Source organism: Heloderma suspectum, chromosome 3, assembly GCF_057233095.1.
Source record: "Heloderma suspectum isolate Gila_16-S chromosome 3, 16-S_ref, whole genome shotgun sequence".
Taxonomy (NCBI): domain Eukaryota; kingdom Metazoa; phylum Chordata; class Lepidosauria; order Squamata; family Helodermatidae; genus Heloderma; species Heloderma suspectum.
This window is the reverse complement of record NC_139460.1, coordinates 86,797,626-86,820,441: the sequence shown is the minus strand read 5'-3', so window position 1 is coordinate 86,820,441 and position 22,816 is coordinate 86,797,626. Positions and strand designations below refer to the sequence as shown.

At 42.1% G+C, this 22,816-nt stretch overlaps 1 protein-coding gene across 1 annotated transcript in view; it reads left to right on the top strand.

Annotated features, from left to right (window-relative positions):
- Positions 1-22,816, top strand: part of RCAN1 (regulator of calcineurin 1) — a 52,983-nt gene that overhangs the window by 27,319 nt on the left and 2,848 nt on the right. The window contains exons 2-3 of the mRNA XM_084843678.1: positions 14,339-14,512; positions 18,539-18,698. Coding sequence (XP_084699804.1) covers positions 14,339-14,512; positions 18,539-18,698 — 334 coding nt within the window. The remainder of the gene's footprint in view (positions 1-14,338; positions 14,513-18,538; positions 18,699-22,816) is intronic.

The following is a 22,816-nucleotide window of genomic DNA, read 5'->3' as shown; positions in this document are numbered from 1 at the left end:
CTTGCAGCTAAAGCAGAAAAATATTCCTAAGATGTCACAATTGGGGAAAATAAATGAAGAACATATGGGTTTGTGCTGCAATCCTGCTCAAAGTAACCTGAAAGCAGGGGCATTGCTGGGCCTAGGTCCATGGGCCCCTAACTCCAAATCAATTTCCAAGACCCTAGGATCTGTTCCCCAGAATCCTAAGTGTCCATTGGTGCCAATGGAAGGGTGTGTTTTTTTCCCAAAATTGCAGGGAGGGCAATTATTAAAGAGGGTTGCAGCTGGGGAGGGAACTGTTACCCCTCTAGGAGAACCAACGGAGTCGTACTCCCTTCATCCATTCTCCAGTGTATCTCATCAACCAGGACATCTAAGGCTGTTTCCATCCCAAAAGCAGAATCCCAAAAGCAGGACTGAAACCAGATTGATCTAAATAAAAAGCAGCATCCAATACTGCCTTTGTTTATGCAAATCTTTGTCTGCACTATGGACTGGTGGACATTTTATTGCTGTTAAATAAGCTTGTTTGGAAGGGTTAAGATGGAGACATTCAGGTTGCTCCTTGCATATCCTATGGATTAAGTATCAAGATTTAATTTGTTCTTTTGTTACATTTGTATATTTTGGGCCAATTTTGTAAGTGTATCAGAAGCTCAAATATTTTGGCCACCTAATGCGAAGAGAAAACTCCCTGGAAAAGACCCTGATGCTGGGAAAGATTGAAGGCAAAAGGAGAAGGGGACGGCAGAGGATGAGATGGCTAGATAGCATCACCGATGCAATGAATATGAACTTGAGCACACTCCGGGAGAGAGTGCAGGACAGGAAGGCCTGGCATGCTCTGGTCCATGGGGTCACGAAGAGTCGGACACGACTGAACAACAACAATGAGGGGGAATGAAGAGGTTTTAGATACTGACTTCATAATCTCCCTGACCCCCCCCCCCAAAAAAAACTCCCTGTTTTACCCCGCAGTGCAGGTGGAACACCACCAGTGAGACGTAAATACTGCTGGAGCTTTCCATAGATGTACTAGCCAGGCATGTAGTGGCATAGGTATCTTCCTGCCAATTGATTTCCCTTTCCACTCGTGGAGGGGCACTTACACTGCTTCCTAAGCCCCTTCTGCTGACCTTTGACCAGCTATAGAATTACAGCTTTAGATATATCTAAAAATATTGTTTCCAATTTTCTAGGTTTAAGTGTAAACCCATAACACAGTTTCACCAGAAGATGAACATGCAACAAGGTCTATCCTCAACTTTGCTTCATTACAAGATTTCTGTGAATGCTAGGATTGTGAAGTCAGCTTGACTATCTGTTGTGACTTGTCAAAAGACAAGGCTTAGAGCTGGTCTGTTTCTGTTTTACTATCTGAAATGGTCTTGCAGATCTTGCCCACTTCAGGGAGCTTCAGGTGGGGAAACCAGGACATAAATAGGAAAAAGGTATTCTGACTAAGCAATAGTAAAAATAGTAACAATATAGTGAAATATTTCACTCTGTCAATTTTTAAAAGATAGTGGGCCAAGCATCTTGTATAACTTTCTGAGAAATCCACCTATATGATGCCCAGCTCTCCCTCCCCCAGATATCTTGCCCTCCATCCAAATCTGCATCTTCAACTGCCTCTCTTAAATTTGTGCTTGGATTATTCAACATTGCCTCCAGCTCAGTATGTCCAAGACTGAATGTCTCATCTTTCCTCCCACGCTCGCATCTCCTCGTTCACTCTCCTTATCCACTGATAGCACCACCAGCACCACTGTTGATCAGGCACAATGCCTTGATTTTTCCTTGACTCTTTCCTTTGCCCCCCAGATTCAGACTGTCACCAGATGATATTGCTTCTCCCTTTTACATTACAAAAATATGGTTCTCCTCTGTCCCTTCACCAAAATCTCTGTGGTCATCTCTTGCCTTGACTACTGCAATCTTCTCTTTTGTCTTCTGTTGCATCCCCTTCATCCACTCATATCCATCCAGTGGCATCCATCTAAAATTTTCCCCTCTCTTGTTCTGACCACATGACTCCACTCCTTAAATCCATTCACTGCACATTTTTTGGCTGGTGGGCACATTTGGAGTTTTGAGAGCATCATGGGTCCTCTCACAAAATGGCTGCCAGGGAAAGCTTGCCCATTCACAAAATGGCTGCCGTGGCTAATCACAAAACACCCCTTTCCCAGAAGGCAAACTTTTCTAAAAGAAAAGTAACTTGTCCAGAACCTAAGTACGTTGCAGAGGGGGGGCGGGGGAGGAGCTCCCAAACACAAAACACGTTTTTTGGACCCCATGCTTTTTGCTCCAACAGCCAAATCACAAAAGGCAGATTGATGAGGCTCAGGGATAAGTAACCTGGCCACACGAAAATGAGTTCAAGGCAGAGGTGGGACTGTGCCCCAAATGCAAAAGCCCTTTGTGGGGGCATATATTTGCCCCCACAAAGCCCAACATAATACTAATTTCACAGAAGGCAAACTGGTGATGCTCTGAGAAACATGAACACGAATCCACACACACCACACATATTCCCCAAACCAAGCAAAACACACAAACAGCACATGCAAAACATCCCCTCGCTCTCCCTCTAGTCCCGCAGGATGCACCGTGCACTCCTGGCTTACCTTTTTCTTTTTTCTGTGTGGCTGTAAACACTTCAAAACAAAGTGCTGGTCTGAAGCTGCCTGCTATGTCATTTTCTAACAGTTTCTCTCTGGGGCTCTTGTAGGGCTCCAGAGACATTCTTGGAAATAAAAAGGCGCAGGAGGATGGTGCTTCACTTTGCAGCATGCCAGCTTCCCAGTTAAAACATTTTTTTAATTAAGGAAGGACAGGGAGCCTGGTGGGCACCAAGAGAGCTGTCTGTGGGCACATTAGTGCCCATGGGCACCACATTGGAGACCCGGTTTCACTGACTTCCTGTCCCCTCCTGGATCCTGCATAAGCTAACTTATTATGGCTGATGACCACATGTTGTAGATTTTCAGCAGTTTATCCCTCCCCCAGTATCAGTGTAAGTCCAGAAACAGTGAGAATAATTAAATGTTCTCACTTATTGTAGGACCTCCAATGGGTTAGACAAGATTACTCAGCTAGATGCTATGAAAGTGCGAGTTAAGAACTGGTGATTACAATAGCTTGTGTTCTAACTCATAGCAGGTGAACTACTGTCACTTCTAGTCAGTTCTGTGCTTACCCTTTTTCCTCTGCCTCTGTCACTCCCTGATTTTGGGGCTAGTGGGTCTGAAAAAGTTTTGATTAAGAGGAAGACTGCATAACCCAAGGATTTCTAATGGAAAAACTTCACAGTATGAGCAGACCTTTATGTGTAACTGTACAACCCTTAGTATTTAAAATAGATGACCTTAATTCACTGGTTAAAGTGGAAATTTTCTATTCTTAAAAGAATTCTTAATTCTCCAAAACACCTTCCTTTTTTCAAAGGCCCATTGGTAAAGCTTCCTGTTCAGAAATGTTCTGAACATAAAGGAATTTTTGGTATGCAGTTTAAACGTTTTGCCTCTGCCCCACCTACATATTCCAGGAAGAGCTAGAGCAGAGCCTGTGCCACTTCAGCTCTGGTTCTGTCTTTGCTCGACATGCTGATGAGGAACAATTGTGTGGGTATAGTTTCTGCCTGTGGTCCTAGTTCTCACTGGGATAGTAAATCTATGCCTAAACTGTACTACTTTAGACTAAAGGTGGGGGCTCACACAATCAAATGACTCCTCCTTGAAATAAAAATCCATAAAGAAAGCTAGCATGTCGGGGAGAAGGGTTGTAGCGTAAGCTCATCACTGGCATCTAGTTTTCTAAATGTAAGGCAGCCTCCCCCAGTTATCTGCCCTCCAAATGTTTCCTGACCTTTGGCCATGCTGGCTGAGGCTGATGGGAATTGAACTCTAAAACTTTAGGAAGGCACCAGGTTGGGGAAGGCTGGTGTAAGGACCCCCCCCCCATTTGAAGAAGCAGTTATGTGAGCCCAGTTTTGTAGTCTGAAATAGTACAGCCCAGACCTGAATTTATCACCTCAGTGAGAATTAGGCCTACTTCTGCCAACATTATCCAACTACTTTGGGAAGCAAAGTCTTCCTATTCATGTCACCACCCTGACCTAATTTAGAGGGGAGCTGGTGCCAAAGGTGGAATGGTGAGGCCTTCGCTGTAATATTTATTTCATTTCTTCCTGTCTCTTATCCCTCTGCTTTATTTCCATATTTCTGATTTTATTTTAATTTATTCAGTTTATAACCTGCCTATATATGAATACTCTAGGCAATATTTCTAACTGGTCTAATCCTGACATATCCCCTCTAGATTGGTCAAAAAGGGCAGACGTGTGTGTCTTCAGGAGGTAATGGATTAGCCACTATAATGTCTTTAAAAAGGCTTGTATTTTGTTTATTTAGAACACATGTATGCTGCCCTTCATTTTAAATACTCTCCCAGACCAGTTTACAATACAGATTTTTTTTAAAAAAAAATCAAATATAAAAAGTACTAAAAACAGGGTGAGCTACATAATAAAGACTGATTATGCTTAAAAAGTGTGTAAGACTGACTATGCATAAAAGTATGTAAACAGCCTAGAAGAATAGGAAGGGTTTTGCCTGACACTTAAAATCTGAGATGCTTCTTTGAGGACAAGTTTTGTTACTGGGGTGCTAGTGCTGAAAAAAACCTCTCCCTGGTCAACATCCTGATGGTGGGGGGCTCTTAGTAAAAAGATACTTGCCCAGTAGCTTGTGGAGTAAAGGAATTGCTTCTAGGCAACTAAACACAGAAATGTTTGTGAATTGGAAAAGGTGGGGTGGGGTGGGGTGGGGTAGTTCTCTCAGGCTATCAATGTGCCTCAGATTACTTGGGGCTAAACTAAATGTGACAGTGATGTGGTTCGCCTGACACGATAGCCTTGTTGTTGTTGTTGTTCAGTCGTTCAGTTGTGTCCTACTCTTGGTGACCCCATGGACCATAGCACGCCAGGCCTTCCTGTCCTCCGCTCTACTGTGGCTTAATTTACCCGTGGGGGTTGTTGTGTCTTGCTAGGTGTCCGCAGGTGCCATTTTGCCATGGCTTGTTGTGTCGTTCGAACCCAGGCAGCACGGGTTGTTTGAAGGTTATACAACCCTCCAAAAAGCCATAACTCAATGTGACAGAGCACGTGCTTTGCATGCAGAAGGTCCCAGGTTCGATCCCCGGCTTCTTCAGGTAGGGCAGGGAAAGAATCCTCCTGAAACCCTTGAGAGCCGCTGCCAGTCAGTGTTGACAGTACTGGGCTAGATAGACCAATGGCCTGACTCGGTATAAGACAGCTTCCTATGTTCCTAAAGCCATGGTTTGTTTTAGTGTTATTTGAGGGTTGTCTAACCCTCAAACAACTCCTGCCTTCTGGGTTCGCACCAAACAGCAAGCCCAGCACAACGAAACTGCCCCCATGAGTAAATTAAACATGGTGGGCTGTCATGACATGTGAACAGCCCCAGTAATTACAGTGGGGCTGTTCAAAGTACAGTAATTACACGACCCTGGTGGTGTGTGCCTGTGTATGGATGTTAAACCTTGGACAAGAATATCTGGACAGGCATGCTTATAACTGCTCTGGGATAAACTTTGCTGTTGAATTTACAAGGCTGTTTTAACCCTCATCCCCTAGTCATTGAACTGGTATTTTTATTGCCCAAGGCTAGCTTAGAGATTAGTAGTAGCATTTAATCCAGATTTTCAAGGATTGATCTGAGCCATTTCAAGGGGATCCATTGTTAATCATATTCCCCAGAGCTTTTCCCAGAGCTGATGTTTCAGTTTAAGATGCAATCAAAGGTCAAACTGTTGGTTTTTTCCTGGTGCTCTAACCAGTGGGAAGAATGCTTCATGCTCTTCTTTTAATATAACTATATAGCAATAAATTAATCATAAATTAATCATACAAGTTATATAATATGTACTTGGGTATGTTGTAAATCTTGGAAAAAGCATAAACTCCTCTGTCATATTTTGGAAATATTAAGAAGTATTGGTTCAATATAATTTTACAGATCTGTTCTCTAGATACTCCTTGATACCATTATAGCTCAGTTAAAAAGAAATACAGCTAGTTGTCTGCTGCCAGTTTTTTTCTAATCTAGATGTGAGTATTAAAATTCAGCCTTCGCACCTGAAGCTCCTGTTCACCTCTGTGCTTTCCCTGACCCTAGCCCCCAGCCACCAAAGTTTCCCTTTTTGAGTTCAGACTTCTCCGCTGAAGACAATACCCCAGAACTCCCACTAGCTATCAGCTAGTGGCCTGTGCCTTTCTTTCCTTCAATCCACATGCTCCTCTTAGTCCCCTGCTTCTCAGAAGTAAGGGATGCTAAATGGCAGGGATCCTCGAGGTAGCTTTTTAATAAAGAGGGAATGAAACGCACAAATTCACATGATCTTGCCCTAAGCACCACCACAACTAGCTGGCTGTTGCGTTCTGGGGAGATTGTAGTGCAGTATGTATGTCTCTGCCTCCTAGCAGAGATGAAGAAGGAAGGCTTCTGGTTTGTTGCACAGTCATGCTGTGTGTGTTCTTCTCTTTAATAGTGTAGGGCTCCTCAGGACTTAATCCTGGGGTCTTTTTCAATACCAGGGCTTTAAATGAGTCCCAGAATATATGAACAAAAGTGCCACCGAGTACATGCAGAGTTTTTCTTCCCTCGCTACTGAATATCTGCGTTCATCACATACTTACTTACAGGATATAATGGTGTGATGTTGACACAGGCCTAAGCCCCAGAATCCCTCTTTGGAAATTAAACATAACCCTACCACCCGAACCTTTGCTAACATAGTCTACAGCGAGTGCAGTCAGTTGTCCTCCAACTAAATGCACTCCTAGTTCCCCCCTCTATCTTAGCAGCAGTTTACCAAAATGCATTTTTTCCAAGTCTTGTGCCCCTTCTTCCCCAGCTGTTTGCTCCGATCCAAGCCCACAACCTCTCTTATTTCCAGCTGCAGCTGCTGAGTTCTTTCTAAAAAAAAAGGGCAGACTTCTGAGAAAGGGCAGGAGCTGTTGGAGAGGAACTTTGGTCGCTTCCCCTGTTCTTCCTCAGTGACTGAAGTGGGAGGGAGTTTTTATCTTTGTGCCAAACAGGGGAACAGCTCTATACTAGTGGCCTAATTTTAAATATGCTGCCACTTTCCCTTCCCCCAGTTAGCTAACTAGAAGTCTGCATTTGAATTGGTATTGCTAATTCTAAAGCAGCCTTCCCCAACCTGGTGCCCTCCAGATGTTTTGGACTTCAACTCCCATCAGTCCCAGCCACTATAGCTAATGTTCAGGAATGCTTAGGGTTATAGTCCAAAACATCTGGGAGGTACCAGGTGGGAGAAGGTTGTTATAAAGATCTTTTTCCCAGCTTGTTGAGAAGATAAGACTCATGTGTCACACTTCAACACGGCAAAACTTCTTCCTTTTCAGGATATGCCTTGCAAGGCACAGGGACAGGCTGACAGAATTTGTATATAGGCAGTATGCGTTGGTGTCCAGTTAACCTTCAGAATAGTGGAACCCCACCCCCAGCAAGAGGCTTCAGTCAGGAGCTTCATGAAAATAGACACATACAGACTGGATTCGCATGACATGCCAACCCACGATGGGGTGTTTTCTGAAACAACCCACAAGGGTTTAGCATGTCATGTGAACCCGGACAGCTTTCTGTAGGGTGGGTTGTTTACTCAAACAAGCCACCCTGATAACCCATGGTCTGTTGTAGGCTCAATTTGGACATCAAGCCAAAAAGTGTCTTGCAGTAACCATCATTTATAACCCAAACGTTCATTTGAGCTTCAAGTGATAGAAAGAATAATATTGTTAATTAAAATTGGTTGATTTTCTCTTGCAGCTAAAAAAGTTTACTTTTAGAATGTAAAAGTGACGATCTCACTTTTGGGTGACGATCTTCTGGCATGGGCAGAAACATGTGAGAAGAGGTAGACCTCCAGCTGTAGCAATTCCCTTCTTCAGCACCTAAATCCAGTATTCTCCAAAGTGGATCAAAAGCCAGGTAGCCATGTTGGCCCACTAGAAGAAAATTCACAAGGTGTATAAAATAATTTAGTTGCTAGGGCCAACCAGTGTTCACAATGCGATGAATGAGTTTTCAGGTTACACAGAACTCTTGCTCAGGCTGGATATTGGGGCAGGGGGGATGAAATGGGAAAGCTGTTTTGACTAAAGATTGTAGTGTGTGTTTCAGTGTTAAAATGGTAATAGAGGAAGCCTATGCAGATTCTATACTGTAACCTCTACCTGTAGTATTGAGAAATTCCCATTTAATAAGGCTTCTTGTTCTCATAATCAGTGTACTGGATCAAGTGCACAATGAGATTGTGATCAGCTTTTCATAAAGAAGAGTTTGAGTAACACAAACAGGAATGGAAAATGTTATCTGAAAAACGTGGCATGTGATGGGAGTGTTTGGGTTTCAAGTGCAAGCTAAATGAAAGAAGTGAAGGAGGACAAAGGTAAATCATGAAATTTAGTTTTACTGCTTGTAAGATAAATACTTGATTTTGCCTTCTCCTCCATAACCTCATTTTAGTACTTCGCCGTTTTGCAGTACTTCAGGTTTGCACAAGTTAAGGTAATTTTATATTTGGGGGTGGGGATGATTTCAAGGGGCACTTCAAAAAAAAATCTAATACAAGTTTCTGCTTTGTCCTAACCTTCAAATACGATGTGTAGGCGTATCCACCTAAAGTGGATCTATTTGCCTCCAGGGTCAACAGGGAGACATGTTTTCTAACAGGCACAGGGATCGACTCACATTAGGAGTGGAGGCACTTAGAATTTCGGAGCAGCCTCTTGTATGCTTTCTCACCTCTACTGATCCTGGACAAGATAGTTTACAAAATCAAAGTGGAAGAGACTCAGGTCATGTTAATCATCCCATATTGGCCTAGTAGGATGTGGTTTCCCAAGCTTCTAGAGATGAAGGTTGTTGCTCCTTTACAGCTACAGGTGGCTGCAGATACTCTGCAATGAGGATCGGTAGTCCACTCCATGTGTAGTATGAGTGTGTAGTGATTGAGTGCAAGGGCCTTGGGTTCTGGAATAAAGTGGTGGCTGCACATGCAGCAGTGGATTGTCAGTCCATCATTGTTGCTCAAAGGACTGGCAAAACCAAGGTTTACTGCACTGCAGACTTGCGGTGAGATAGGCTGGATGAGAGCCTTAAACTAAATATTTTGAAGCCGCCTTCCTCAACCTGGTGCCCTCCAGATGTTTTGGACTTCAACCCCCATGAGCTCCAGCCAGCATGGCAAAAACATCTGGAGGGCACCAGGTTGGGGAAGGCTGGTCTGAAGGGACAGGTGGTAGCTTTGGCCAGATGCATCTCTTGTGGCCAATTAGAGTGGATCTCCACATAATCTTATTTATTATTTTGTTTAATAGGCAAACACTCCCAGATTGTCTACAGGTTTCTCCCCAGAACCCAAATTTTGAATTGAAAACTTTTAACCTGGACTTCATTAGAGATGGTGCAGTGTCATTCTGTTTCCTGTACCTTTTAAAGTAGCCTTTCTTGCAGTAATTATTGTGGCTGAGGGTTTGGGTGCCATGATAGTAATATGCTAGCAGCATAATTTAGTCTTAAAAATTACACAGACGTATATGATGGGATTTGGAAGCACGTGAAGCATACCACTTAGTTTACTACAATAACAAAAGGGCTTAGAACTGTAGTTCAAAACACAGCCGTTATAGGCTTCTTGTATCACTGTCATCCCTATTCTAAATACTTTTGGGGTGAAATCTAGACAAAGTCAGAGACATCTAAGTCTTATTGAAGTCAATGGGATACTAATGGTTCATTTTAACATTAGCCTATTCAGATTTATAACATTTAAACACACGAGGAGGGGGAGCACACTACACCCACACCTACCTTGCCAGATTTGATTAGGAGGCCACCCGCTTCAACTTGGGGACTAAACCAGAGTTGAGATTCGGAAAGCCAAGACTTCATGCTATAATTTTATTTTACCTTTGTCGAAACTGGATTATATTTGCAGGCATAGTAGCCCTATAGGAGGGGATTATGCCTGCCCAGTGTCAGAAAAATAGTATAGGTTTCTCTCTCTCTCTCCGTGTGTGTGTGTGTGTGAGAGAGAGAGAGAGAGAGAGAGAGAGAGAGAACAAACTGCTGATAGCTTTTTTATTTCTTGGCAGAATTGGATGAAAATTGCAGGGTTAATTGTCCCTTCTGAGGGGATTGACCCTCCCAAGTTTCAGAATGATCACAGCGGGGGGGGGGGGGGGAGTCCTGCAAGACCAGCCCTGAGATTTTGAGCGTATTGAAAACAGGATGTATTTACTCCCTGTGTTCCTTATGGGCCATTCTGAAAAGGACATACAGCCTAGAGATGTCCCTTAAGTAAGAAGCCTGTAAAGTTTCAGAAGGATAGGTGGACCGGTTTATGTGGAAGGGGAGTACTCAATTTTTTTGTGTGGGGGGGGAATGAGTCACTTTCCCTCTGCACAATTTTTTTTTTTTTTTTTTTTTGCAGGGGGGACACACAATTTTTATGAAAATGGCACACATCATAGAGGTGTCACCAGGCAAGAAACCTGCAAAGTTCGAGAATAATAGGTGTAGGGGGTAGGGAGTTACAATGATTGAAAACCAGTTCAAGCTTCTCCATACTGAATCCTGATGGCATTGAAAGAATGTATTTATTTCCGAAGTCCGCATCAATAATGAAGCCTCATTTAGGTCCAGGTTCGAATGTAGTTGCTTCGGAGGGAGATACACTTTGCCTCTTGGAAGCGTCAGAAACAGTCTGAAGGGCCACTATTCGGCTCTGGCATTGGCCAAATCCGATGCACATCCCTAGTTTGGACCATTTTATGTGAAGCAAGGAAACTTCAAATTAGATTTTCTCCAGCCTCTTTAAAAAAAAATAGTTCAGTTTTAGAAAAACACATTTAAGGCTGCAATCCTATGCAGTTTGGGGAGTAAGTCCCATTAAGACCAGTGGGACATATGTCTGAGTAAACATGGAAAGGATTGAGCTCCATGGTGGCTTTGTACTTAGTTTTCCAATGTCCTGAAATGTTTTCTGCCAGCTAATTACTGTTTATTGCACTCAACTTTGATCCTCAAACAGTAACTTTTTCCATCTTAAAGTGGGTTGTCCCATTCAAGTGAAGAGCATGTTGTCTGAGAGCTAAATGGAATTACTACCAATGGAAACTATGCTGCAAGAGGAGTTGATAAAGCAGCTGCTTGTGCAAACCTCAGCTGTTTTTTCCATCCTCCAAGCAAGCTTAATTAGCATAGGGAAACTGACTAATGTTCTTACGTCACCTCTTTCCAGTTGAAGCTTACATTTTGTCCCTGACTGCCTGAAAGCATGCGGCAGGACTTTGTTCAGGAATTTGCTGTCGCATACAGGATGCTCTGAAAACTTTTTTTGTTCTTGTTGAGGGGCTGGACTTGGTCCTCTTTATAAGCTCTCTCTACAGTACAAAACTGCTTCTTCAAAAAAGTATTTTTCTTGGTCTTGTGCTGAACTCTTAGGATTCTTTAAAGGAAGCACAAGATGCATTTTAGGAACTTCGATTACATTTTTGGTTCCTTAATTGCTTGTGTTGCAGACAACAAGATTTTCAGTCAACCCGAAACTAGGGTAAGGCTTGCGGGGGGGGGGTATTATTTTAGTAAGAGGAATATCTTTTAAATACTGGGAAATGTGGTTGTGTTCAAAAGACTGGATAGGTTAGATCTTGAAGCTAAATAGATACTGCAATGTCAAAATACTTCCAGACTGCAGAAGTTTATCTGTTGCAGTACACTTTATACATTCTTAGAATGTTGCAGGGTTGTAAGATCATCAGTATCATCCTTTAAAAATATTTTGTGTTGATTGTCTACAAATTCTCAAATATTTCTGACTGTAAAGTAAATTAGAAACTTTAAATGTTTGCATTGGATAGGCACAAAGAGCTTCTGACAGTATTGGGGATGTACTATATGTAGTTTTCATTGGCCAAGTAACTGGGATAGAAGCTGGAGTAAGTGCAATTACTTATTGGCAGTTTTGTGCAGCTCATGAAAGACTAACACTGCAATCCTATACATGTCTACTAAGACATAAGCTCCACTGAGTTCTGTCAGACCTACTCCCATATACGTGTGTAGGATTGCAGACTAAGGATAGTAGTACAGATTCTCTAAGCAATTTCAGAGGAATCATAACCTCCCAACTCTGGCAGGGATGGGTGTGTATCTGGTTACAAAAAAAAATGACTTCCACTTAAAATAGAAAGTATTCAGAATATTCGAGATCAGGGTTTTCTGAATTTAGCATTACTTTAGTAGTAATTTCTGCTGCTGCTTGTTTTTCAAATGTTTATACTGTGTTTTATTTTATTGTACTTGCTTTTAATTTATTTTAAAGTTTTACTATTTAATCCTGCCTTTTCATTGGTGAGAGTAGGGTAGGGGAGTGCTTGGGGAGGGAGCTAGCAAGGGATGGGAACTACAGTTGCAACTTCAAATAGTAATTATTCCTTTCACCTGTTTCTATGTTCCTTCGCTTGGGAAAGTATGAAGGTGGGTGGTGGGAACTTGGCTCATTGTAACTTGTTCAAAATTATCCATGCCTGATTAAAAAACGCACATACCAAACTAAAAAGCCCCCCCCCCCCCCGAGGTAGGCATAAGGCTAAGGAAACACAGCTTCACTTCTTTCTAAGATAGAAAGTTCAGTTTTTGGCTGACAACTTTGGATCTAAAAACTTCGTTTATATAGAATTTCCATATGTTTATACTTGCTTAAATAATGTTTAATTATATCCTCTATGGTAAATTTATTACTTATTGAATTCAGTACTTCATACCTCAGCTGTGCCAATCAAAGATGAAAAACAAGTTAAGCTTTCAGTGATCCCATACAAGTTCAGCTTCAACAAGATAATGAAAGTGCACCCAGAATTACAGTTAATGTCTTGAGCAATAGGAAATGCAAAAAAAAAAAAAAAACCCAAGAAGAAGAAGATCCAACTTGGATTAAGAACTGTTGTCTCCTCCTGAATCTCCACTACTAGTTTCACCATTGTAAATTTAAAATGGCAGCTGCCTATGTAAATAATGTAAAAATCAATTTGGGTTGGATAGTTGCCTGAATATTCCAGTAGCCCATATGCTAAACATGCAGTGTCTCAGTATAAGGTTGTCAGCTGTTGGGTGGACGTACCATGCATGAACTAATTAGCTACCCCACAGACCAATAAAGCTACATTATTTGGGCCCAGAAACAGTTGGGTTTATTCAAACTTTGGGGAAAAAAATGCAAAGTTCCAATCTGGCTATTGAGGCAAACCATATAGTACATATTAATTGGTATTGCTTCTCATCATACATAGCTAAGTTGCCTTTGTATATGATACAGTGCTACTTAGTTGCTTATGCCAATGTGCTTTGTTACCTCGATTCTACCTTTTGATTACGGTTATTTTCAAAATAACATCACTTGAAAAGATCATATAATGAACTCTGCATCCATACTAGATGGAATTTAATCTTCTGAAGTAATTTGTTCGGGGTTTTAAAAAAAATAGTTCTATCAGAGTATATGGTGCTTTACAAAGAACAGGATTGACAGATCCCTACTCCAAGGAGCTTACAATCTAAGAGATTTTAATTTAATGTTTCTTTTTTGGCTGTTCTATGGCTGCAGTCTAGTTATGGAATAAAACCATACAGTCTCTGCATATTAATGGCAAAAATAATTCGATGAATAACAGAGCATTTGCTTCCTGCCACCTATCCTAAATGCAATTTAGGAACTTTCATCAAACTCTTTGTTGATGGTCTTGGTTAAAAAAAATTCTGTCATTGTTTCAGATATTTGAATTTTTAAAATGGGGGCTTGTAAGGGGAGCAGTGGTGGTAAAAGGGAATCTTGTGTCACTGTAACACTAGCCCCAATCCTATAGCAACAGTGTAGACACCATTCATGTATAAATCAGTACAGACTTTTTCTGCAGGGAAGCTGTCCTTACCATGGAGGTGAAGGGAACATGTTTAGCCCTTGAATTCAGTTTGAGTACATGATTCCTTGCAAGACAGATGTGGCAAGAGCAGAAAAAATGATACCTGTATCCTCTAGAAATCAACGGTTGCAGCCAAGTGCACTTGTGTTTTGGTTTGGGACCTGTGGGTGTGTTTGGGGGGGGCGGGTGAGAGAATGAGAGAGAGTATAAGTACTTGTTTGTTACTATACTCATAGGTCTATAGGCCACTGAGTACGGGAATATTTTTTTCATGTTTAATGGATTCCAACATTTGATTATTATTTTTTTATGTTTGTGTTTCAGACCAGATTTGAAGCTCTCTTTAAAAAATATGACAAAGATGTCACCTTTCAGTATTTTAAGAGTTTTAAAAGAATAAGGATAAACTTCAGCAACCCTTTGTCAGCAGCTGATGTTAAAATCCGGTTACACAAAACAGAATTTCTTGGAAAGGAATTGAAACTGTATTTTGCTCAGGTAAGACAGAGAAACCTACTTGGCAAAAGTTTAATTGCTTTGTTATCTGTTTTATTTCCCATCCTCTACTAAACTCTTGAGTGTGGCATTTTGGCCACACAACAATCTTATGAGGTAAGTTAGGTTGAGTGATGGTGATCTCATAAGAACATAAGAACAGCCATGCTGGAACAGACCAAGGGTCCATCTAGTCCAGCATTCTGTTCACACAGTGGCCAACCAGCCACCAGTGGGAAATATAAAAGTAGCACCTTCCCGCTCATAGTCCCCAGCAACCAGTATACATAGGCATGCCGGCTCCGTTACTGCTGGTAGCATATAGCCATCATGAGTAGTAGTTGCTGATAGCCTTGTGTTCTGTGAATTTGTCTTATGAGCTTCACAGCTGAATGGACATTTGAACCTGGGTTACCAGTATTGAAACCCCAAACTACAATACCTTACAGAGGATTTGATCCAGACTTAGTTATACTTTAGAGTAGACCCAGTTGTCTTTTACATTCCTCCTATGCAGTCATTTGAGCAGTTGAGTTGTAAGACCTACTATTTCTGGAATCTGTTGAAAGAGCCACTTCAAACAATGATGTTGTTTGGTCCAGTTTCCCAAGAATACCAAGTATAAAAGCTCTAGTGATATTAGTAAGGACCTGCGTAAGTAGAGTTTTCTGACCACCACATCACAGCTGAGCTTGTGGAAGTCTGGCATTAGCTCTGCTACTTCAATGAAGCTGAAGTGGTGGTCTGAAATAAGATCCAGTCATTAGGGATTGCTTGGTTGATCATCTCACTAACAGACTCTGCATGCTCGCAGGAGATGAAATATGAAGAATTACTACATTTCATCTCTGACTTTCCAAATAATGTGTATTTCAGTAAGAAAAGCTTTTTATTTTCTGTCCTTTATGATTTGACAATGCACCATCGAAGTTTCCATTGAGATTTCTAAAGAGGATCATGAGAATTGAACTTGATTTCATCTGGGTGTCTGGTTCACCTCCACCCATTCCACCCCAACATCTAAAGCAGGACTCTGAATTCCTAAAGCATTTGTTTTATTTATTTACTATATGTATATAGCCTGCTCAATAACATATTTTTTCTGCACAGCTCACAAGAAAGAAAAAAATAAAATACAATATTAGACTACAAGAACAAAACAAATAAATACCAATGTAAAAAAAAATTAACCCACAAAGAAAGAGATAAACCAGTTTAGTCACATAATACATTGCACATAAAACAGCATGAGGTCAGATTTGAAGATCACAAATGATGTATAAGACCTGGGTCAATAAAAAGGTCTTCACATAGTGCCAAAAAGACCCTAAAGAAAGTGCTAAGCAAGCCCTGGGCTGGTGATGGGGTGGGGAGTTATTCTACAGCCAGGGTGCTACCACCTGTGTACTTTTTTCCAGATCACCCCCCCCCCCCCGGAGATCCTATAAGCTCCTTAGGCATCATTGAACTGCTTCTTAAAATATTTGTACTTCGATATGAGACAGAGTATTACATGAGTTATGAAATCATGACTTTTTCTATTTGCATATGCATGCAATCTGTAACTAAAAGACGATTGCATAGCCTTCCCCAGCCTGTTGCCCTCCAGTTGTTTTGAACTATAACCCCCAGAATCCCTACCCATTGGCCATGCTGGCTGGGGCTCATGGGATTGTAGACCGAAACATCTGGAGGATACCAGGTTGAGGAAGGCTGGTCTTGCAAGTATTTTGAAAGAAGGTAACCTGGTGTATTTACACATAAGCCTGTCATAAACAGACGTAATGACACATCTGTTTTGTACTCTATGCTCAAGTTCAAAATGTCTCGTTAGAAGCAGCCATTATCCTACTCTTGAATTGATCTAGTTAGGACAGTCTTGTCAATATTTATTTATTCATTCATTCATTCATTCATTTCATTTCTATACCGCCCAATAGCCGAAGCTCTCTAGGCGGTTCACAAAAATGAAAACCAAACGGCACACAATAAAACAATGTAAAATATATAGAACATTAAAACCACAATATAACAATACAACCACAATACATCCACCAAAGATACTAGGTTGTGCTGGCCCTCCTCTATGGCCAGCATGGAACTGCAGGGTACTAGCCTATTAACAGGCTAGTAAATAAATAAAAGTCTTTTTAGTGAGCAGGTTGGCAGGAAAGGGAGAGATCGCTCTGTCCTTCCTCTGCCAGCTTGCTGTGTTTGCATGCTGTCCATGCGGGAAGAGGCTTCCCTTCCTCTGCAGCCAGCATGGAAACCAAGCAGGCTGGCAGAGGAGGCGCAGAGCAGTCTGTTCCGCCCCGGCCAGCCCACCCACTTGCCTGCGTGGAATTCCTTGTCACCCATGGCAACCGGGCGGGTTGATAAATACGAGGCTTAGTTAGAAAACATTTTCTAAGATATCTGTGAGGAAGAGCTGTAGCTCAGCCGTGGAACACCTGCTTTGCATGCAGAAGGTCCCAGGTTCAAACCTGGCATCTCCAGGTAGAGCTGGGAAGCAATCCTGTCTGAACCCTTGAAGAATCTCTTCCATTCATTGTAGGCAATACTGAACTAGATGGCCAGTGGTCTGACTTCAGTGACCCAGGTCGCATGATCAAACAACCCATAGTTAAAAAAACAATGGGTTGTTTCTGAGCATGCAAGAGGGAGTGAGCATGCTAGTTCTCACATGCCCTCTTCCACTTCTCTAAGAATCCCAGGAGCACCCCATTCCTGGGTTGTTGCCATGATGTGTGAACCTTACACTCTGGGTTATTTAGAGTTAAACAATCCAGAGTTTTAACCCATGTTTTCTTGTTGGGTTAAAACTCTGAGTTGTTTAACTGTTAACCTAGAGTGTTGGGTTCGCACATCACAACAACCACAACCCAGGAATGGAGCATTCCTGGGCTGTTTAGCCAAGTGGGATGAGCCAAGTGGGCAGGAGATAGTGTGCTCACTTGCTTCAGCACAGCCATGGCTAACTATGGGTTGTTTAACTCACATTTCGCCATTACGTGCAAATCAGGTCAGTATATGGAAGCTCCCTATGTTCCTTGTTCTTTTGATATTTGGCTGCCACATGATGTGATGACCAGGAGCTTAAATCACTTTAAAATGTGATTAGACAATTTTATGGAGTACAAGTCTATCAGTAGGTATTAACCATGATGGCGGAAGAGAGTCTCATTTGATTCTTGATCTTACGAGTTTTTGTTCATTAGAATGTTCTATCATTGGGTGAAATCCAACATTGCATGAGTTGGCAACCTCTCGCAATGTATCTTTTTTTCCCCCCTTCCCCTTTACTCCCTCCTCAAAGCCTCAGAGGGTCATGGTGGGGTGGGGGCAACAAGTTGTGAAATGTGTCCTACAGGGTTGCCATGGGAGGGGGGAATTGCCTGAAATTAGGAAATGTGTGCAAAATCCCCCTGCCCTATTTTAGGGAAATCCCACCCCCCACAGCAGTGCAGTAACACACATTTCACAATGTTCTGTAGGGACCCCCCTCCATCGTTCTAGAGAGGCTGTTCAGGGGGCCACAGGAAGAGGAGGAGAAGGGGAATCTATTACACAAGCTGCCTTCCACTCACACAACACTGGATTTCAGCCACTACTGGTGCTTCTAGACAAGACCTTTAATGTGTCATCACCCTGTCTCACTCACGGAATTTTATGGGGAGTCCAGACATTGTTCTCCTGTATCAATCTCTTATGTTTTCCCACTGCTGTTTCCATCTTTTTCATTGCCACAGAAAATCTGTTATGACAGAAAAAGTAAGAAAAGTTGCACATTCTCTTCTAATTGGTAGTTTTAGGAGCCCTCTGCCTGGAAGCACCTTATGATTAAATCATTCCTGGTTTCATTAATGTTTTGTCGGTATTGACAGCACTCAGTTCTGTCTTGTTGAGTGCTATTCTATACTGCCCCTATGAGTACTACTGCAGTACTACATCCATGCCACCTTCAAATCCATATATGTGTGTTTAAAAATCAAAGTAACAATGCATATTTTCTTTCTTTAATCTCTCCAGTCTTTGCATATTGGAAGCCCACACTTAGCACCACCAGCTCCAGAAAAACAATTCCTGATCTCTCCTCCATCTTCTCCCCCTGTTGGTTGGACACAAGCAGATGATGCTACACCTGCCATTAATTATGATCTTTTATATGCGATCTCTAAACTAGGACCAGGTAAGAGGCTTCTGTGCCTGATCTCTCTTAGTTCGGGTTCATTTTCTTTTTACAATTGATTTGCTAATCGTTCCATTAATGTGGGGGTGGGGGTCGGGTGAGAATGCGTGAAGTAGAAGTGCCTGGATGAACAGGTTTTATCTCACTACAGGTATTAATTAGTTTACCAATGCCAGCATATTTGTTGTCATCAACAGGGCTTTATGAATGGTCAATGTACTTTATTTATATTTAAGTGTTACTGTAATTATCACAGTTTCTGTGTTGCATTTCATTTGCATCAGAACTCACTGCATACATTTTTTTTCTCTGCATCCATGCCTGTGTGTACATACACACACACAGGCTTATGCCATAATAAATCTGTTAGTCGTCTTGTTTTATGTACACACACAACAGAGCAAGGGTCTCTACAGGTAACCACAGAACAGACACAAGGCCCTAATTGTATGAAAATGTGGATACAGTCTGACTACAACTTATAATGAAATAAACAATTCAAAATGCATGAAAACAACTGAAATAATTCAAACACATATGAATTATGTACAACGCGTGTTGAAACAATACATAAGTGTATGGTGGTACAGTTGTAAGGAACATGTAACATTCATAATGCATATATCAATAACCAATTAATCTGACAAGAGTCCAAATAATACTTCACTCCAGAAACCACTGTATCAAGAACATATAGGCTCCAAAATGTTCTTTGCAACCACATATGTTTCTTCATCTAAGAAGAAGATCTTCTTCACTAATCATATGTTCCAGAAGGCAGCTGAATCCTGGGACCAGTTCTCAAATACATCGTAGGGTACTTTCCAGTCTCCAGTGTGCCTTTGAAACTTTACTTGAGTTCCCAAGCCAGTAACATGGAAAAGGAGTTGTAAGAAAGCACTGTCGAATTCCTGTATCACATTCAAGAAGCTAAGGGTTTCTTAATGTGTCCTAGATAAAAATACATATGATTATAACTCACAAATCTCATTCCAACTTGGAATAGCTCATAAGGGAAAAGATTTAAGACCTATTCAGACATGCTGAACCTGAATTGGTTAAACGCCCGAGGGGAGGGAGTGCTCCAGCCCCGCACCTCTCCCTCATTGCATTTTGTCTCTATCTACTTGTGGAGCACAGCAGTCTGGATCAGAGAGCTTCCTCTATCCAAGGGGACTGTCCACACAATCCAGAATACTGGTAGGTATAGGATTGCAGCCTTAAACCCATAAACACCAATCTCTACCAACCTGAAGCCACACTAACAAGCCAAAAGGTCTCGACTAAAACTTCTTCAGTCTGCTCATTTCTAAAAAAAAAAAAAAGCTTATATACTAACAAGAACCAGCTGCTTTCGAGGCTATTTTAAAGACATACTTATAGAATCATAGAATAGTAGGGTTGGAAGGGGCCTCAACGCCATCGAGTCCAACCCCCTGCTCAATGCAGGAATCCAAGTCAGAGCATCCCTGACAAATGGCTGTCCAGCCTCGTCTTGAAGGCCTCCAGTGTGGGAGAGCCCACCACCTCCCCAGGTAATTGGTTCCATTGTCGTATTGCTCTTACAGTCAGGAAGTTTTTCCTGATGTTCAGCCAGAATCTGGCTTCCTGTAACTTGAGCCCATTATTCCGTGTCCTGCACTCTGGGATGATCAAGAAGAGATCCTGGCCTTCTTCTCTGTGACAACCTTTCAAGTACTTGAAGAGTGCTATCATATCTCCCCTCAGTCTTCTCTTCTCAAGGCTAAACATGCCCAGTTCTTTCAGTCTCACTTCATAGGGCTTTGTTTCCAGTCCCCTCATCATCTTTGTTGCCCTCCTCTGAACCCTCTCCAGTTTGTCTGCATCCTTCTTAAAGTGTGGTGCCCAGAACTGGACACAGTACTCCAGATGAGGCCTAACCAGTGCTGAGTAGAGGGGAACTAGTACTTCCCAGGATTTGGAAGCGATGCTTCTATTAATGCAGCCCAAAAGAGCATTTGCCTTTTTTGCAGCCACATCACATTGTTGGCTCATATTCAGCTTGTGATCGACAACAATTCCAAGATCCTTCTCGCTTGTAGTGTTGTTGAGCCACATGTCCCCCATCTTATAACTGTGCATTTGGTTTCTTTTTCCTAGCTGCAGAACTTGGCATTTGTCCCTATTAAATGTCATTCTGTTTCCTGCCCAGCGCTCCAGTCTATCCAGATCACTTTGAATTTTGTTTCTGTCTTCCAAAGTATTAGCTATCCTGCCCAATTTTGTGTCATCTGCAAATGTGATCAGCATTCCCTGCACCTCCTCCTCCAAGTCATTCATAAAAATGTTGAAGAGCACTGGGCCCAGGACTGAGCCCTGCGGTACCCCACTCGTTACCTCTCCCCAGTTTGAGAAGGTCCCATTGATAAGCACTCTTTGAGTCCGATTCTGTAGCCAACTGTGGATCCACCGGATTGTTGTTTCATCTAGCCCACTTTGAGCTAGTTTGCTCATCAGGATATCATGGGGCACTTTGTTGAAAGCTTTGCTGAAGTCGAAGTATATGATATCTACAGCATTCCCATGGTCTACAAGGGAGGTTACTTGATCAAAAAATGAGATCAGATTTGTCTGGCAGGACTTGTTTTTGACAAATCCATGTTGGCTTCGAGTAATCATGGCATTCTTGTCAAGGTGCTTCCAGATGGATTGCTTTATCATGTGCTCCAGAATTTTCCCAGGGATTGATGTCAGACTGACTGGTCTGTAGTTCCCAGGTTCCTCCTTTTTACCCTTTTTGAAGATAGGGACAACGTTAGCCCTCCTCCAATCATCTGGCACTTCCCCCGTCCTCCATGATTTCTCAAAGAGAATAGACAGCGGTTCTGAGAGTTCTTCTGCCAGTTCCTTTATGACTCTAGGATGCAGTTCATCTGGCCCTGGAGATTTGAACTCATTCAAAGTAATGAGGTGTTCCTTGACCATTTGCCTGTCGATCTCAAGCTGCAATCCTGCCCCTTCAGCCTGTACTTCACCTTTGCCAGGGGGGTCATAGACCCTCTTTTGGGAGAAGACTGAGCCAAAGTAGGAATTGAGCACCTCTGCCTTTTCTTTGTCATCTGTTATCATTTTGCCATCCTTAATTAGTAGCTGAACCACCATTTCTTTCCTCTGCCTTTTACTATGCACGTAGCTGAAGAAAGACTTTTTGTTGTTTTTAACATCCCTTGCTAACCTCAGCTCATTCTCAGCTTTAGCCTTCCTGACGCCATCCCTGCAATTCTGTGCTATCTGCTTGTACTCTTCCTTTGTTACTTGGCCTTCTTTCCACTTCCTATATGTGTCCTTTTTTGTTTTCAGGTCATCCCTAAGCTTTTTGTGAAGCCACATTGGCTTCTTCTGTTGTCTTCCACCTTTTCTTCTTGTTGGAATTGGTTGTAATTGTGCCTTGAGAATTTCATTTTTTAAAAGCTCCCACCCATCTTGGACTCCTTTTCTCGCTAGCATCGCTTGCCATGGGACCTTACTCATCATTGTTCTGAGTTTATGAAAATCAGCTTTCCTAAAATCCAGGGTACGCGTTTGACTACACTCGGCTTTTGCTTCCCTTAGAACCAAGAACTCAAGTACAACATGGTCGCTTTCCCCCAGAGTTCCTGTAACTGCTACTTTATCCACTAAGTCATCTCTGTTGGTTAGGATCAAGTCAAGGATAGCTGATCCTCTAGTTCCTTCCTCTACTTTCTGTAGGAGGAAGTTATCCGCCACACAAGTCAGGAATTTCCTGGAGGGGCCATGTTTTGCAGAATTTGTCTCCCAACAAATATCGGGGAAATTGAAGTCCCCCATTACTACTACATCATGCTTCCTTAAAACATTGGCTATTTGCTTTTCAAAAGTTTCATCCTTGTCTTCTCCTTGATTGGGTGGCCGGTAGTAGACTCCGACCACCAGGTTCCTTTTATTCTTTGCTCCATTTATTTCAACCCAGATGCTCTCGATGGGACTACCAAGCTCCTCCTCCTGTATTTCTGTGCAGAGATATGTATTTTTCACATACAGTGCAACCCCACCTCCCTTTCTGTTCCTCCTGTTCTTTTTGAACAAGTTATATCCTTCAATTGCTGTATTCCAGTCATGAGAGTCATCCCACCAAG